The sequence below is a fragment of the Dermacentor albipictus genome, chromosome 2 (genome assembly GCF_038994185.2).
Source record: "Dermacentor albipictus isolate Rhodes 1998 colony chromosome 2, USDA_Dalb.pri_finalv2, whole genome shotgun sequence".
NCBI classification, from domain to species: domain Eukaryota; kingdom Metazoa; phylum Arthropoda; class Arachnida; order Ixodida; family Ixodidae; genus Dermacentor; species Dermacentor albipictus.
Genome location: NC_091822.1, coordinates 147717094 through 147735500, shown reverse-complemented (window position 1 = coordinate 147735500; position 18407 = coordinate 147717094). Strand labels below are relative to the sequence as shown.

Here is an 18407-nt window from a genome sequence, read left to right as displayed (position 1 = left end):
ACAGCGTACGTGCAGACCCTTTGAATAGATTCTGGATCATTTCACGTTTTGCCATCGCTGCCATTAGGCCATGAAGGGGACTTGTGGGACACTGTTGTAACCATATTCTGGCTCGATCAGATCCGGCATATTACTTCCGGTGCGTGTTGATTGGCGAAGCCAGCAGAAGTAGATGTGAAGAAAGAAGCTCGCATGTCCTGAAGTGTAATTTTGACTTTGCCTTATTCTCAGATTTAGTGTCGTGAAGAACGCTGCTCCAATGAGGTGCCGCGATATATGTCAAATTGCACAAAGGTGAGAGCATCCCCGGGAAAGATCATGTGAGAATGCAGCACCTGGCACATAAAAGCTGTTGAGGATGCAAGTTCTCTTTTTCCTCTGCAACTTTCACTGTTTTCTCTCATAACCATGAACAAATTACTGTATACTATGTCAACAATCACCTTCTTGGCCAATAAAACACCTACATATGCAGTTAACCACAAAAGTTCATAGACCACGGGATCTCGTAAAACACTGAATTTCTGAGCAGCCTGTAAAAGTAGACAGTAAAACTGGACATCACTATGTTGTTCACATATGCTAGTAGCAGCTGGAAATGCGAGTACCGGGCTCCATTGTGAGGCTGCTGGGATATTAAGCTTTTTCTCAGATTCCTTGGTCCGTAACATTTTGTGGGTAACGACTCTAAGGTTGCATAAACCGGAAGTGCTGGTACACTGCTACTACTTGCTTGTACATAAGGGACACATACAATGGGAGCTACACAATGAAACTTTACATCAACATATGCTTTAATTTGGAAGCACTAGCACAGGAGCCCTCGAACACTTTTCAAGCCACTGTCTTTCTGTTGCTGGTTGCGCAGACTGACGGTTGAAGATATTTCTAGCGTAGGTCAAAGCACCGATATCAATATATTTAATATTTTAATCACGCAGACCAATCATTACATCACTGCTGATCGCTTCATCACCCAGTGGCACTGAATAGAAGCATCATCGACATCACCACTAGCTCGTCTGCAAGTTGTTAAAAGTAAAGTTGCAGATAACTACGCCACTCAGTAAAAACATGATAAATTAAGATTTGGTTATATTTTTGTGTTCTGTGCTTGTAATAATAACACAAATAGGCACAGGTTAATAAAAAAATATTATCTCCAACTACGAAACACAGTAGGGGCACTGGCTGCTATTTTGCCTCTGAGCATTGCTCTTATGTTATAGAGAAGTGTGCACATGTGAAGTTCACAAAAAAGCTTCTCTTCTCGCTTACAATGCTTGTGAGCAGCCTTCCTGCCTCGTTTTGGACACACAATACACTCAAGCGGCACAAGTTTCACTCTTCAGTGCATTGTTGTTACCGCACCCTTTTTGTTGTTTGCGGTGCTGCGTCGAACTGCCTGCGCAAGCTATGAAAGAAGGAAAGAGATGTTGCGCAGTCCCAGGATGCTTGACCAGTAGTGGTAACCATGAATCTCCTTGAATGTGCAAAGGCAGTTTTCTACCACGGTAATGGCAACGTTACTAGACTAGCTTCAGTTTTAAAACTCGGCGCCGTTGCGCGGAACCGCCACCCGCCCGCGCCTTCGTGGCGCTGCAGTCGCGCCCGGCTTCACTTCCTCACTAGCCGGCTACGCGGGCGGGCCGGACTAAGCGCGCGGTGCAGCGTATTGTGTGGTTCGTTGTTGAAGGCGAATTTCAGCAAGCATGTAATCCGCGAAACTGTAGCTTTCGCCGAGTTTGTTGAGAATATAAGCAGACGATGCCGAGGTGCTGCGCACCTGGCTGCATAGGCGGCTATCGGAACGATGTCGACAGTTCGGCGCGCTGCTTTTTCTGTGCCGCCAGCAATGGAACAGAGGCGTGGAACAGAGCGACGTGGAACAGAGCGATTCGGCGTGGAACAGAGCGATTCTGTTGTTGTTGTTGTTGTTGTTGTCCTGAGTGGCCGTGGCACATACCCACAGTGGGAGATTGGCCAAGAATCGGGCGGTTTAATTAGGTGCCTAAAATAATAATGATAACAAGGGAGTTAACAATTTGGGCGTGTGAGTTTAAAAGTAAACGTTTTGTGTTTGGAGAAAAAAGAAATAATCATATGAAAACCGGGTATAAGATAATAATAATAATAATAATAATAATAATAATAATAATAATAATAATGATGATGATGATTAATTAATGATAAGAAATAAAAGAAAGCTATGGTTGGGAGGGAGAATGATCAATCTAACATGGAAATCGATTGGTTTCAATGAGGTAATTTTGGATCGCCAAGCAAACATTTCTGTTGCTGAACCCAACAATGGAGGCTCCAAAAGATAGGATCACAGGCACTGATAAAGTCAGACCAATAGAGCGAAGCGGGATTTCGAGTAGTCGTTTTCTTATAATAGAAAAACGTCTGCAAGACAACAAGAAATGGTCGATTGTCTCCGCTTCGCCACAGAATGAGCATAGTGGTGAGGGGACCAGACCAGACCTGTGGAGGTAGAAGTTCAATGCAGGTATACGGCAGCGCAGCTTCGTGATGGACACTTCAATTTTCCGTGTTCGGCAAAAATCTCTGTTCCAAGGGTGCAGGAGATGTCCATACTCCACAGAGTTAGTAATTTCGGAGCCTGATACTGACTGTATAATGATACTCCTGCGAAATCTAGCTGCAATTACATAAGTAGTCAAAGGGCAGCAAGGAAGAATCGGGCCACTTATCGATGCCTTGGCTAGAGAGTCTGCAATTTCATTAATGATTAGTCCTTTATGGCCGGGCACCCAAATCAAACGCACGCTTCTCAAGTAACCAGGTACCAATGATTGAAATGTCCTCATCACGCGATAATCACTAGAAGCAGTAAGGGATGAGCACAATGATAAAGAATCAGTAACTATCACGGCTGACGTAATTGATGGTCCTAATTTGCGTAATGCTAGCACCACGGCCATGAATTCGGCTATTCCTTGTGCCGACTGGCACACGCGCTCGTGCCACTGCTCCTACGTTCATCGTCGTCTTCCACAGCTGGCTGCGTTGCCGTTCATCATTCCAGCGTAGAATTTCACTTCTGTGAAATTCATCATTCCAGCGTAGAATTTCACATCGTAATGGGGAGGCCGCGTTTACGGTGGGAGGGGCCATTGCTTAAGGCAGTATGAGCCACTCATTGTCTTACGTAACGGATAGATTTAATTTCTGAAGAAACTTAATTTTGAATAATCGCAAATCGGGCGAAAGCAGCTAATCACGCCTCCGAGCAAACTCGAGACATCGAACGCAAGCGACAACGGCGGACTACGGGCATATCGTCAGTGACGTCGTTCTCTCAGTCGCAGCCGATTGTGTGTGTTACCGCATAATTCAGAAATACTTTAATGAATCCTCTAGATTAACCCAGTGATAAACACGGGCCGCACGTTTCAGCTTCGCTGGTTAACCATCTTCACGGAGTGGAAGAGCAGATGATATTTTTGTGTGTGTGTGTGTGTGGCTTGTGTGTTCAAAGACTGACCTCATCTTTCTTTTTGTTGCGCTTCTTTGGCGTGGCGAGAAGCCTCGGTGGGGATGAAGATCATCCTAATCATACACTTTGACCAAATGTTCAGGCTTCTGAGCCTAAACTGCGCGAAACGTTAAGACGGGAGGAAAAAACACAGCTTCCGCGCTTCGCTCTATGCGTTTCTTTCTTTCGTGCAGTTTACCCTTATTACAGTATGAACCAACTGGCCCAATAAATCTTATTGCTGTAGGTGGATACCGCTTTCTCATGGTATCACTAATTCGGACAAGGGAGAACGCCAGCGAGCGTGAAACACGCGCAAACTGCCCGTCCGCACAGGCTGAAGGCTGCGGCGAGGCGTCTGCAGTGGAGCCCGATGGAACGGCGCTGCCATCTGGCGGCTGTCACAGAAGTGGCGACACCGGCTGTAAGCGCGCGGGCGGAGAGTTTTACAACTGAAGCTAGTCTAGTAACGTTGGGTAATGGTGCCATCAGCACACCAAAGTAAACGTACCAATCTGTGGACATAAAGCATGTAGGCAACCATGGCATGCAAATTTTCGCTACATAGGTGCTTTGAGCTCTTGCCATTGCCAGCAAGTGGTTACGTCAGAGGGGTGGGTGGGGGAGGAATGGAGATAGGATACCAGGCAAAATTTGAACTGAGGGCATGAATATTTTTTTTTTAGAATTTCTTGCTGAATCACTTCAGACTGTGAACCCTATCGCTCGCATTCTTGTCGTATTCATCTCTCCATCCGTCAATCTATGCAAGCTGCAACCGAAAAACAAGGGCTCCTTTATATATAGTAAATGCATAACCACTTGTTGATGATATGCAAATGAATTTGGTGAGAATAAGAGAAAGTGGTAACCCACCTATACAGTGTTTCGGCCAAAATTTCAGTACATAGTAAAGGACACTGCCATTAGTTTCAATACTCTTTTAGAGTAAATCTCCTAAAATTTATTCATAAAAACGCACTGCTGGCAGCAAAGGCTGGCCAAGCAGGAGAAGGTTCAGTAGTTAATATAGACAATGTTCAACAGCATCAACACACTCTACAAAAGTGCTGCACCCTGACTGCAGCTACAACAATATGCTGCATATGCGCAACCAAGGGACCGTTTTTTATAATGCTCCATTTATTTGTCCATCCTTTTCAGCTCATCATTGGCCCTGACAAAGCCATGCCACCAGTATCTCCGCGACCAGGCAGTCAGCACAACGAATGATCAGAATGGAAATTAACTGTAGCAAACTATGTGACTGGGCCAGTTGGTGATGCAAATTCACACTACAGGAAAAAAAGACATGGACATGAATTTATATAATGGAAAATGAGGTGGATGTTACAACCATTGCTCATGTTCTTGGCTATCGCTCGGCTTATCAGTTTTCCTTGAATATGTCGGCAAAGCACTGCTAGCCACTAGCATTACTGTATGCTAGCGTCCACTAGCATACGATAATGAGTGTTGTACGAAATCGGACGCTTGCAGCGCTTGAACGTTCGCGAAACACTTCGACGCCTGTTATGCCACTACATGAGTGTGCATGATGACAGAGAAGGTGAATTGGCATTGACAGCCGCATTAGAGGAAGTAGTCATCTTGGGGACAAAGAAGTGGCAGAAAACGCCCCTCTGCAGTCCTTCGGCAGCATGCAGCAGACTTGCCCAGCAGTTAGTAACATCACACCACCACCTTTCCTGGCAGCCAATGTCAGCTGTGAGGGCAAACTATTATAATAAAGTATAAGTGCAGCTCCCATTTCCAACTTCATTCTTCATTAGCGTTCCTTTAACATGTTTCTACTGAGTATGCAAGTGCTGAACACTTATCAAGCTTGTTGGAGCATGCTAATGCTGCCAGTGACAAATGTGTTGCTATAACATTTCTTTAACAGAAAAAAAATTTAGCCGGTCGTCAGCATTAGTCGACTCATTTGTAATGAACTTGCAAGTGCCAGCAAGTTTAGCATGTAATTCACTGCATTGGTTTGATAATTGACATGTAAAAACAAAATTTAAGGTTGTTTAAGATATTTTTCCCAAAGAGAACTTGCTTGACATGAAAGGACACTGAGCAACCGTCAAGTGTTAAGTATTGACTTAGTATAACAAATCTGCATATCCACTAGCTAGTACATACAGCCCCCTAATACCAAGCCAGCTGTTGTATACAGCCAACAAAGTTTGGTCCGAAAGGCGAAGCACTGATTGCGATATCAAATAAGTAACAGCTATATGAAGTAAGGATAGTAGTGTCATCCGCCGTATAAACTTGTAAATATTCCTTTACTAAGTAAATTAACAAGCACGGTGTCGCACGTGCACAGGTAAACACGAACACATCTCACTTGATGACCGCGGAAACTTGCTGTCAAAACACTGGAGTGAGGAAGCGCAACAGTGCAGCGAGTGAATCGACCTTCATGCTGCCTTTTGCTTCAACGCGAACTAACCGCCAAAAGTACAGCAAGTACGAAGTTAGCTGCACTCGGGGCGCTTTGCCCACATCGCAGATTGCTTTCAAGACAGGGCAGCGGCGCAGCCTCGGCATACACATCAGATGCCTAAGAGAACCTCCTTCCCTTCCTCCTGGTGCCTCGCGCGCGATGGAAGGCTGCGTGCTTCCTCCTCCTTTCCCCCCTGTGCATGCAAGAGCGAGCCACGATTGTCGAGTGACCCTCGCAAGTTTCACTTGCACATACAGCATATGACGTGCGGTGACGATGTTATCGTGCTTGGACTTTAAACGAAACATCACGGTGATGGCAGAAATGCGCCTGGAGTGTTCATATAATTGCTATTCCAATAAAAACTTATGGAGTGCAGGCTCTGAGAAAAGCCAGATATCTGAGCAGCCTCGGAATACAGCCTGGTATTCTGAATTCCCAGCCAGTACTTATATAAGTGAACAACATAGTGTTGCACAATTTTACTGGGTATGGTCCCAAACGGCCTTTTTTTTTTAAATTCAACATTCTTTCAGGTGATGTGGTCTATAAACTTGTGGTTGACCAAACATGCGATTTAAGTTAGTCAGGTTTAATATACAGTCGAATATCAATAATCTGAACTCGAAGGGGCCTGAAAACTTGTTCAAGTTAAAGGAAGGACTTATTCTTGAAGTATTCATGCCTCATAGCATGATGCATGAATGGTTCAAGTCATAAAATATCGCGGCACACAAGCACACAGCGAGCGAGGACCACGAAACTGCCCACTCCAGCCAATGCTTGCTTCCCGATAAAGGCAGAAAATGGAACTTCAAGGAGCGGGCTAAGCTGTCGGTGCCGGCACGGAGGCACGCGTGCTTGCGGAGACTGTCAAAGGAGAAGGAGTTGAGAGGGAGGGCGAGGGGGGGGTAGTTGCAAGGAAGGGTGGGAGAGAAATGAATTTGCTTCATTTCCAAGAAAAATCGGCCCAGGACCGATCCCTCCTACGGTGCGCATTTTGCCACTAGTATGGCTAGGGCATTACGGCGAGGCACAGAAATGACGACCTTGCCATTCGAGAGAGGGTGAAATCACCACCGCGGTATTCTTTTTCTTTATGCACGGCATTGAGGGGTCTCTCCTAAGCAATTCCTCTATGGCAGGGACAGATCAATGCTGGTTGGAGGCGCCGCCGTGTGATTTGGCACGCTGCTGAAAGCAGTGTCGGAGCGTGGTATGGTTGAATTAACTGTCACAAATGCTTACGCGTTCGAATTACCGGAGGTTTACCACAGCATCAGTTCAAATAAACCAGATGTTTGAATTAAGCGTGTTCAAATTAATTAGATTCGACTGTAATTTGGTTTGAGAAGAGGCAGGACAGCCCGTGCAAAGTCAAGTTCACTCACAGCTTGAAGGTTGCCGCAATCCTTCCAGAAACTATAGTTTGGAATCTGCTCCAGGCCTTTTGCTCCAACAACAATGCGCTTGTACAGGAAACCCAGGAGCAGGTAGCTGCCGGCCACTGTGAAAAAACTGTAAGGAAGAACGAAGCATTTGCTACTCAACTACAACTGTGGTGAATTTCGTGATAGCATTATTTAGCTTTTCAAAACTTTTCGAAACAGTTTAAAACTTTTTTTTCAAGCTCTACATATTCCACGAAAAGCTTGTGGCCATCTGATCGTAAAGAGGAACACTAAAGGCTTGTAAACAAGCAAAGGGCAATGTCATAGTAACTGGCTATGTTTCAGAATTGAGGCAAGTAAGTCTTGCCTGAAGCTTGTGACCTGTGTGGGTACAAGTACCGTTCTCACTACTGTAGTAGGCAAGGAGGCTTGCCCCCCAGCAGTATAACCATCTTGTTGCATGCTGCTACAAGCAGGTGACGCAGCTTCTCACTTAAAATCTTAGCATGCTCAAACTGTTTTCATTACAATAGTGTCACACACGAATATAGGAAAGGGTCTGAGCACCACTAGCAACAACAAATAAAGCTGTTATCAAGCAAAAATGCATAAAAATCTTGTACTAGTCTGCAAATCTGCTATGTTTATCAACTACCATTGCAGATTCTCCAGGCGCAATCCCAATACAAATACTAGTCCCCTCTTACCCCCTCCCTATCTTCCATAAAGAAGGGTGAAGTTTCCAACACATCTGGGCTGAACACAACACAATATGTTGTTGCCAGCACCAAGTCTCACAGCTGCATTTCAGAGGCCGTATTAGTGATCAATCACTTTTGGAGCTCGTTTATTGACTAATCTAGGGAAACTGTATGTACCAAAAGGAGTTGCAGACCCCATTAACATTATATTCATACTCTGCAGGGCTAGAGTGCACCAATGGGATATCTGTTGTTCCTGTGAGGCATCTTGGCAGTTGTGTCATGCAAATGTCAAAGTAAATCCCTGAAAATGATCAGCTGAGAACATGACATGCCACTACCTTATCACCATCATACTAATGTAATAGTATGATTACACACAACTTTTCCTTTGGTGGAGTTATGTAAGAAAGTTCTAGTTGGCTAGATCCTTGAACCACCAAGCAGCGCTCTGTGTTTTGAATCTCTGCCAGAATACATGAACTCAAGAAGATTTTCACTTACTAAGAGTCTGGGACCATGGTCACACCACTTCACTGCCACAGAAAGCCTTGTGTGCGCTATGGCTGTTCGTGAAATGGACTGGCCTCAGTGACAGCCTACAGTGTGCTGTGTAATTTCTCTTGTATTTCTCTCTCTTTGTCCCACAATCCTTTTCTAGTGCAGGATAGCAAACCAAATGTGTGTCCAGTGCGACTTCTTGGCCTTTCCTTCTCGGTTTCTCCCTCATTTTTTCATGACTCTACCTCTAAAACTCGTTGTTGTAGTTGATTTCAATGGAATATCGTCTGGTCAGGCAAAATCATTAAGTAGGAATGAACCAGGTTATTGACCACTGTCAAAATAAAATCATGTTTCAAGATCCGTACGGATTGCTTGTCAACATTGGTTCTGAGCGTACAGACAAGGCCCGACACGTAATTTTGTTTTGCCTTTAGTCAGTGATTTGTTACATTCCTAAAAAAAGAACTCGTTGCTTCACATGACATTACGCACGTACTCACAGTATGCAAAATACAGCACCGCCACTGAGGCCACGATGATGCTGCTCATGTTTCTCCTTCGAACAAACGACACTGCTGCTGATCACAAAAAGGAAGGAGCACGCCGTCTCTCCCGCACGGCCACTGGACGCAATTTGCAGGGTGCCCTGAAATGAACCGGAATCACCATCCAATGAGAGAATCGACAAGTTATGGCATAAGTTATAGATGTATATGCCGTAAAGTGAAAACTACTTTGTCGCTCAGGACGTATTAGCAGCAAAAGGGCAGCTTTTTGAAAAGAAGTATGTGCAGTCATCGTCATAGTTAAAAAGCACTGTGCGCAGCACTGTCAGAGTGCCTTTGACTGTTTCACATTATGTTTCTTGGCAGAGGATAGCACACAAAAGGCCTGCAATTTTTTATACTGGTGAGCACTGAACCAAGTGAGCTAATTTTAACAAACTACACTATACACATATCTGCCAACCTGTGAACATTCAAATAAAAATTACAAAAAAAAGGAAACTCGCAGACATAAGACTTAGAAAAGAGGTGGGAGGGGTGGAAGATAATATGCATGTTTTAAAAGCTTCTTATAACCTCACGCATTTTATGGGACACATGCACAATTAGTTAATAACAATTTACCTTTAGACACATCAGCAGCCAACTTGGAACAGACGAGACTGGCAAGCAACACAATGTTCTAGATCATAGTTACTCTTTCAGCAACTTTGCCACTGCCAATTTCTCCTGCTTCAGGAAATCGCCTGAACGAACTTGCTCGAAGCAAGTACCGCCCTGGAGTCCTTTCCCCATTAGAAGACTTCCAGCAGAAGGTTTAAATACCTACAAGCGAAGCTTTCTTGTAAACATAATTTTTTTTTTTAACACGAGCTTAAAGTCGTCAGCATTGCAAGAAAGTAGGGAGCATTGGCAGGTATGTATACATAAGTGCAAAATGAAATTGAACAGAAACATGTTCAGATTCAGGATAACAAGTGATGTGCACTTTTGGAAATAACTTTATGTAAACTAGGCATGTGAATCAAGGTACAAAAAGTGAGTGAAACTGAAATGTTTAAAATTCAAGCAAGCCAAGCCTGATTATGAAAGAATAGCACCGGGTTGGAAGGTGACAAGTGAATGCATGTTTACACACTTCCCAAGCATTTCCGTCCTATTTTCAACATTCAGCCGTAGTCAACACAGCAGTAGACTTATCGCAAGCGGTCTTCATTAGGCAGCTTTTCTCGAATAACTTACGTGATGCTCGTTTGGACTGCAGAGGACTGCCAACTGGACTTCACGCGACGAGTTGTTACAGGATCCATTATAGCGATCTCCATTTCTGTATGTGACTAGAGTCCACCCAGCTGAAAATAACATTACGTCCTTTATTAGTAGGTGCCTCGGTGCACTGCCGTGTTCGCTTGTATACGACAAGAACAGGGGTGAGGGGAAAAAAAAAGGACGAAGAGAATAATGCACGATCTTTCAAATGTCGTTAAAAATAAAGAGGAGAGACACAGAGAGAAATGTGACTTACGGGCTCCAGCTAGCGTGGTAGAATTCAGCTGGCCTAACATAAACGTTTGATTGCCTTTATCGCCAATGACATGCTGAACCGCTCCTACTTGTGGCGCCGACTTATTCACGCTCGCGCAGACTCCGATTTCGTAGATATCCTTCAGTTTGCCGTCTACCCTGTCCTCGACAGTGAAACTGAAACAGAAGATAAATGCAATAGCAAAATAAATGAACGGGCATGTGCACATCTGGCGTCAGCTTAGGTTCCGTGCGCTCATCACGCACGTTCGCCAAGCGGGATGATTGTGCAGAACATTAACGTTAGTAACATTTAATTTCCACAGCACGCACACATGAACAAACATTACTGCACTCTGTGGCAAAAACCAGCAGTGATCGTGACAAAAGCATGCCAAAATTCGGCTTCTTAGTTTTGCATTCGGAGAAGAAATTTGCGCAAGATCATACATTCGACTGAAAATCCACTGTTATGTGGAGCTTACGTTTCGCCCTTCAAGTCGTGCAACCCTTCTAAAAGCGCCTTCTCCGATTTCGAGTCCTTGTTCAACAGCGTGCAACCTGGAGTTTCGGCTACGATACACGGCACTAAGGCACACATGGCCAGTAGGAAGCATAGAAACTCATTGTTTACGCTGCGCGAAAACATGCTGGCATAGTTTGCTCGACATGCGATGATGCGATTGCGAGTACCGTCTGAACCTGGCTGAAGCGTTCACGAGCTGGCTTGAAACGGCTGAACGGCTTTGTTTTTTATGTGACGCCAGAAAGGGTGTTATCAGTTCAGTCGTTTGACATAAACGACTAAGGAAACAAAATATAAATTTTATTGACTTTATTTCTGCATAAGTTCTACGCATTGCTCGAGCATTAGAAACTACGTGAAGTCCCTGATGCGAAACTGTTGCTTTCCGTTGTACGCTGGTTTTCAACACTTGTAAGGGATATGGCGCCGGCGCCGGAGCCGTGCTCTTGGAATTCGTATTGGTCGTTAGGTTGCTGAGTTATCGCGTTTTCTGCAAACGAGAAAGAACCTGGGATGTAGCTACGTGAAGCAACCAACTTCAGTCCGACATGGAACGAGAGAAAGGGAAGGGGTCTCAGAAGAGAGGCCCCAACAAAGTGAAGGCGTCCCTTTTCCCGTCGGGCGATTTCATCGCCCTCGGGTCGAAGCAACGATCAACCCCCGATGTGCCGGAACCGAAGCCACCTGTGAAACAGTCGACGTTAAGCAGCGCGAGTTCTAGTACCGAACGCAAGCGACCAGAAGCCCCCGGCGGATCGTCGTCTTTGGTGCCGTCAAAGAAACCGAAGCTTGCGACCGCTGCCCCGTCATCTCTTGCCCGTTTGGGTCCCGCTGGTTCGCAGATAAAGCGGGAAACTCCTTCCAACAAAAGTGAACAGTGGGATGTCATTGCCGTGGAGGTCGATCCAACAGATTTCCTGAGTCGTGTTCTGAAAGCGGAGGACGTTGGTGACGATGATAAGGTCGAATCACTCATGTGCGGCGCCGCAAAGACGCTCAAGAACACACGGCCAAAGCCGGACCCCATGCTTTACCTGACGCTGATGTTCCTAGCAAAAACTCGGCCGAGGATATTTGACTCTGAGGGCTCTGTTGAGGCATTCACGAGCTTGTTAAAGCGCGACGTCACAGTGAACTTCAAAACTAAAGGCAACAACCTGATCTCGGTGCTAGCCTGTAACCTTCTTTTGGCTGCGTTTCAAGATAATGTCAGTTGGCCAGATCAGTTTGTGAAAGTGTTTGTGGAAGACTCGTTGGGGGATCGGGTCTGGGTTGATCACGACGAATGTAAAAACTACGTCGACAACGTGCTCACGGCATTTAACACGAGGCTGCCGCCCAAGAGTATGCTTGCCCCAGACCTGCTTTTCAAACCGGATGCTTGTCCCAGCCCTCCTGCCCCGGCAGTCGATGACGACGATTCCCTGTCAAGCCTACACCTGGATCTCAAGGAGAATCCGGAGAACGTTGCCGTTGTGCCTCGCTTTGCAGGCTCCAAAGCAAACATCGAGCACTACGTGCTGGAAGTAATCCACGAACAGCTGAATCGCCGCCAACCAATGGACATCTCGAAAAACTTGCTCCGTTTGTTAGTTTCTGCTTGCGGGATTAGTGAAGTGCGTTCGCTGGTCGCCCATCGTCTGGAGACATGGCTTCAGAACCCTAAACTGACTCGCCCAGCTCAGGATCTGTTACTTACAGTGTGCATGAACTGCAACCAACACAACAAGCACGATGTTGAAGTAATCGGGTGTCTGATTCGTATTCGACTTAAGACAAAGCCAGTCGTGAACCACTTCATGCAATGCGTGAAGGAACTCTTGGGTCAGCATGTTGACAATCTGAGTACTGTTTTGAAACACTGCATCTACAATGAGCTCTCCACCTCGAGGAACCCCAATAATATGCAGCTTCTCTCAGTGATATTTCAGCACTCACATGAGAAAGCTGCTCGTGTCCTTGCTGAAGTTTTTCAAGACCTCTTAATCAATAGAGAAGACTACTTGCGATGCTTGCGTGCTCTTTTCAGAGAGATCATACGGTCTCTGCGTCATGATCTCAACTTTACAGCTTTCTGTCTAGGCCTCATGCAAGAGAGAAAGGAGACTCAATTCCTAGAGCTTGAGCAGTCGCTTAGAGAACGCCTTTTCATGTCAATAACAGACCTCATTGTCAAGGCCATCTTTTTGGCAATCACACCAGCTGTGCGTGAAGCAGCAACAGCGCTTTTCAGAGGGGAAAAGAAAGACATTTCTCCTCTCCGAAACTACCAAATGCAGGTGGCCACTATTCAGCGAGACACAGTTTGGTGGTTGCACACAGTCGTTCCCAAGATGTTTAAGCCAGGTAGGAATGAATTTTTGCATTGCTTGCACAAATCCTTCTTCCTTGAGCAACTGGAGCATTACTGCAAGGATAACTGGCCACCAGAGGCTGACAGACATTTGATGTTGAGGCTGGCTTCAGATGTCCCTGCACTGGAGGACACGCTCATTAGAATATTAATAATAGGGATGTCAAAGGAACACCCACTCAACCCATCCGATGCATTGGAGCTTGTGGACCAACTAATCAGAAGAGCAGCAGCAATCTACAAAGAAGATTTGCACCCTGTGCTTGTGGTGGAGCGAACAGAACTCATAGAGATTATCTTCCACTTGTGTGCCTACCACCACCCTGAAAACATCACACTTCCAGCTGGTTACACACCACCAAACCTTGCAATTGCAGACTACTACTGGAAGGCATGGATCATGCTTCTCATTGTGGTAGCTCACAACCCTTCCACATTTGGGGAAATGGCTTTTGCAACCCATCCAACACTGCAGAGTTTGGTTGAAATGTGCATCACTAACCACTTTGTCTTTCCTCCACCGACTTTGGCAGTAGGCGAAAAAGCTGACGAAATCAAAGCACGAGAAATGCAGATTGCTCAGGTGGAAAAGCAAAAGATACTGGAATTCGAAACGCACTTGGCAGCCGCATCGACGAAGGTCACCATCACTGAAAGTAACAGTCTTCTCTTGTCAAAGCTGATAACGATGGATCCTCAAGGTGTGACCAGAAGACCGCCGCAACAAGTGTTGGAGCAGCTGAAAGCTTTAAACGAAACTCTAAAGCTTGGGCACCTCCTGTGCAGAAGCAGGAAGCCCGATTTTCTTTTGGGAATTATCCAGAGACAAGGGACCTCGCATATGCCATGGCTGGCAGAGCTTGTGGAGTCAAATGAGGGCTCATTCGACCTTCTCCCGGTGCAGTGCCTTTGCGAGTTTCTCCTCAACGATGAACTGGAGTGTAGCATAGGTACAGCTGATCCAGAGGACGACAAGCCAGAAAAGGGCAAGCTGAAAACTCTTCAGAGTAAGAAGCGGAAGCAGCAGCAGCTGTTGCAGCACCTGCAGAAGTTGCTGAGAAACCCAGAAGGTGATGTCCAGGCCACATGCGAGGTACTGGACTATTTTATGAGACGTCTCAGCACGCAGAATCAAAATGCTCGCACCCTCGCAACTAAAGGCCTCATGCTTGTCCTCTGTCAGAAGTCTTCAACTGTAGATGGCACTCAGGATTCAGAACCAAATAATCATGACTGGCTACTGAAGGAAATCCCTTCTCTGCCTCACTTCAGTGTTGTGCGCCAGGACATTAGTGCAACTTTGCGGCACGCATGCCAAGTTGAGAATGACCCCTTTGCAATCACAGCATATGTTAAATTTCTTGCCACTTATACACCTGATGATGGTCTGTCTGAGCTGTCTCTTGACATAACTCAGCTAATTATTGACCGGCCAACCATAGTAAACTGTATCCTCTTACAGGACACAGTTGGTTTCTTTTACAAAGAACTGTTCCACTGCTCACTGCTTGACATATTCACACGATATCTGCAGAATGCCCGGAAACCTTCCAAAGATGTCTACTGGTATGAGTGTCAGGACCACATCACACTGCAGTGGGACTCTGGAGAGACAGCAACTATGTATATACTAGTTGTTCACTCCATGATCATCTTGCTCACTTATGGGCCTCCACAGAGTGACCCTGAAACATTCAATGCTCTGTTAGAAACGTGGTTTCCAGAAGGAGGAGACCCACCCCAGGCATTTCTAGTCGATACATCTGAAGAAGCCCTCCTCTTACCAGATTGGTTAAAGCTTCGTATGATCAGGTCATCTGTGGATGTCCTTGTTGATGCTGCCTTGAAAGACTTGGAGCCAAACCAGCTCGTGCTTTTCATTCAGTCCTTTGGCATTCCAGTTCCAAGCATGAGCAAGCTTCTTTGCTGCTTGGACAGAGCCGTGGAGTATGATGAAGCAGCTGTTGTTCAGGCGGTTGTGGACAAGGCATACATGTCACAGCTAGTTGAAGTTCAGCACCAGAGAGGAGCAATTGGTGGTGAATGCTTTTACCGTCTTCTTGGTGAGAGCGACGTCACTGATGCAGCTGCTGAAATGGATGACATTGAGCCAGTGCCAACATCAGTTATCCAGCATGCCCCACCGCGGCCAACAGAAGCTTCTCGCTTGGACTCTGTTCCAGTGGCTGTTGTTCAATTGTTTGGCCTGGATCCATTGAAGGGAAAACTGGGAAGCAAGCAGGAGCAGGAACTTTTTAGAGCCTTGCAGAAGGCATTTTCACATGACGTCCTTCGAAAATGCCTTTTTGGTGGTGCTTTGGCAGAATTCATCCATACGTGCGAGCATATACTTGAAAGTGATCAGAGAGAGGCATTTGTGAATGCTTTGTTTCTGAAATCGTTCATATCATGTTCCCTCTTTAGATTGGCCATTGCGGCACAACAAAGAGAAGCATCAAACTCCCCGCTCACATTCAAGTTCCACTGGGTTTGCTCGAAAATCTTGGAGATGAGCAAAATGCCATCGCCACTTACTGCCATCTTGACTCAGTACTGTACATCGCATTCGTCATCGAGGAACAAGGATCAGGCACCAAGGAGGCTAGCATCCGGTGATGCAAAATCTGCCAACATTGTGGAAGCTCTGACGTCAGTAGCACAAAATGAATCCAAGCGTTTTGAGGAGGCACTTTGTGTACTTGTCCAAAGAGCTATCAAGATGGGTGACAGTCAGCAGCTGATTCATGCACTCTCGAAGATTCTGTGTGAAAACATCTTTGAGTCTGAAAAGGTAACCACAAGCTTTGTCATTGTAGACTGGCTAGAACACTTGGAACCAGAGTGCATCTCTTCTTGTCAAGAGCTGCAACACCAGCTTCTTTTCCATAGCAGCACAAAAAATGAGCTCTTGAGAACCACATTTCGGCCATACCTGCTAGCCCTGCTTATTCACAGGGCACACTGGTCGACACTGCACACAGCCATCAATGAAGTCCTTTCTCAAGCATCAACGAAAAAGTACGACCCTTCAGCTGTCTTGGACTTCCTTCAAGCCTGCATGTTCATACCAAAGATATGGCAAGGCCGTGACAAGAAGATCCCTAAGCACTACAGTCCTGAGAAGGTCTTAATTTTTGGCCCTGATCAAGCTTGTGCTATGGCTGACTACATTATCAATGAGCATATTTCAGCAACTACGATTTCTGAAGGTCACTCAGCTCCACAGGAGGAAAGCAAGATGAAGATTTTGGCACGTCTGCCACTATTGGAGCAAGGATGTGCTGATCAGGCTTTGATATCTGCAGTTGTATCACACCTGATGACCATTGTCCAGAATGAGCCTGGTCGCCGTACAGCTGCAAAAGAAATGCTAACACAGTTGTACCTCTGCATACCTAGCATTGTGTTTACATCAGACGCGATAACGGAAATGCTGAAAGATATAGGACCACAGACGTATGGTCAGATGAGGGTAGACACATTGTCACATACATTATTGCTAGCATTGTCTATTGCTGACTATGACAAGCAGTCATACTACAAACTATCAGACCTGCATATCGCTATTAGGAAGCTAGCAGCAACTCATCCAGAGCTGATGCTGCGCCAGCTACCAATGATGGCAAGCCTTCTTCACAGTCGTTCAGGCATGGGCACGTTGGTATTTGGTACCCGAAGTCACGCATCATTTTTCGTGCACATGTTGGGAACACTAGAACTGCTGGTGCCACATCTCTTTCTTGATGTCCGAGTGCCCACACTGAATGATATATTGGACGTTTACGTGGATGCCTTCCAGTGTCACATCCAGTACATGCGCAATAACGAAAGGGAGCGTATAATGGGCCTGCTGAACAGGTTCTTGCTTTTGGTTCACCAGTATGTCTATCACAATCCCTCAGCAGCCAGGCAGTGGGTCCAGAAACACCATGGTGCAATGCAGGATGTTGCTGGCATATTCCCAGACCTCTTGAGTTTGAAAACTCTTCTTGCTGGCACTTGCATCCTTAGAATGCATCCTGAGGGCAGTGAGAATGCTCCGGAAGGCATTGGCTCTGAAGCAGGCCCATCTTCAAGAAGGTTACTTGCCCGTCCATTTTCACATGCACCAGGTTTCAGCAAAGGCAGAAGCAGCCGTGACTTGAGGGGTCTGCTTGACAAAGATGGCGTTGACCCAGAAGAAATTCTGTCTGCTCTTAGAGATCTTGAGCATGTTGCGTCGAGGAAGCCTGAAATCCTTGAGGCCTATCAAGACGAGTTGCAGTGTGTTCTTCTGACCAGCACGAACATATCGTGTTGTAGCTTGGCATTCAGGTTGCTACTTCAAAGCATCAAAAACAATCCGAAAACTGCAGGACAATTTATTTCGGGTTACTTGCAGTGTCTCGCCAGTGATCGCCGGGACTTGGTTCTGCTTGTGCTTGATCACCTTCCAGAGTTCGTGGTCCTTGCTCAGGAGCATGGTAGCATGCTTCTGCAGAAGGCATTTCAAGTTGGGATCAGCACCAATGTAAACAGTGCTGTGCCCATAACTGACACGCTGCTTCTTCTGAATATGCAGTATGGGAACTGATCTTTTGACTTCAGCATGTGAAATTGCTCGATTTTGTGTCTTCTGATGTAGAATATGTATGTTTGTTGTCATTTATGGTTTTGTTCATTACAAGTAAACTGCAAAGGTTGTCTTTTCAGAATGGTAATTGTGTGCTGATGATATGAAAAAAATATTGTCATTTTTTGTACAACACTGACCATCATTCTTTTTTTATCTGTCGGTATGGTTTACAGGTCTCTTGTAGCATGTAGCAAGATCAAAAGAATTCCACTGAGTTTCTTTTTACTGCCCTTTGAAAGTGGTAGTTGTGTTTCTAAAGGATGTGTCAATTACATTTCTAGGAAACAGGTAAAGTTGGAGTAGAAGGCATGGTATGAAGGAGAACGC

General features: G+C 45.6%; 2 protein-coding genes across 4 annotated transcripts in view; one reads left to right on the top strand and one right to left on the bottom strand.

Annotated features, from left to right (window-relative positions):
- The window catches only part of LOC135899793 (cation-dependent mannose-6-phosphate receptor-like), a 53179-nt gene extending 41877 nt beyond the window's left edge, over positions 1-11302 (bottom strand). For all 3 annotated transcript variants that reach the window (XM_065429127.2, XM_065429126.2, XM_065429129.2), the window contains exons 1-5: positions 11072-11302; positions 10588-10763; positions 10305-10414; positions 9057-9202; positions 7352-7478 (exon numbers count right to left, since the gene is read on the bottom strand). In XM_065429127.2, coding sequence (XP_065285199.2) covers positions 7352-7478; positions 9057-9202; positions 10305-10414; positions 10588-10763; positions 11072-11235 — 723 coding nt within the window. In that variant the 5' untranslated portion in view covers positions 11236-11302. The remainder of the gene's footprint in view (positions 1-7351; positions 7479-9056; positions 9203-10304; positions 10415-10587; positions 10764-11071) is intronic.
- Positions 11303-11514: 212 nt separating this feature from the next.
- IntS1 (integrator complex subunit 1) lies at positions 11515-18159 on the top strand. The gene has a single exon (XM_065429120.2). It carries the CDS (start codon positions 11661-11663, stop codon positions 18036-18038), a length of 6378 nt encoding a protein of 2125 aa, XP_065285192.1. The 5' UTR covers positions 11515-11660; the 3' UTR covers positions 18039-18159.
- The last annotated feature ends 248 nt before the right edge of the window (positions 18160-18407 follow it).

Bases quoted from the DNA above. Each gene is read 5' to 3' on its own strand.
- IntS1 (XM_065429120.2), top strand. From the start codon at position 11,661: ATGGAACGAGAGAAAGGGAAGGGGTCTCAGAAGAGAGGCCCCAACAAA.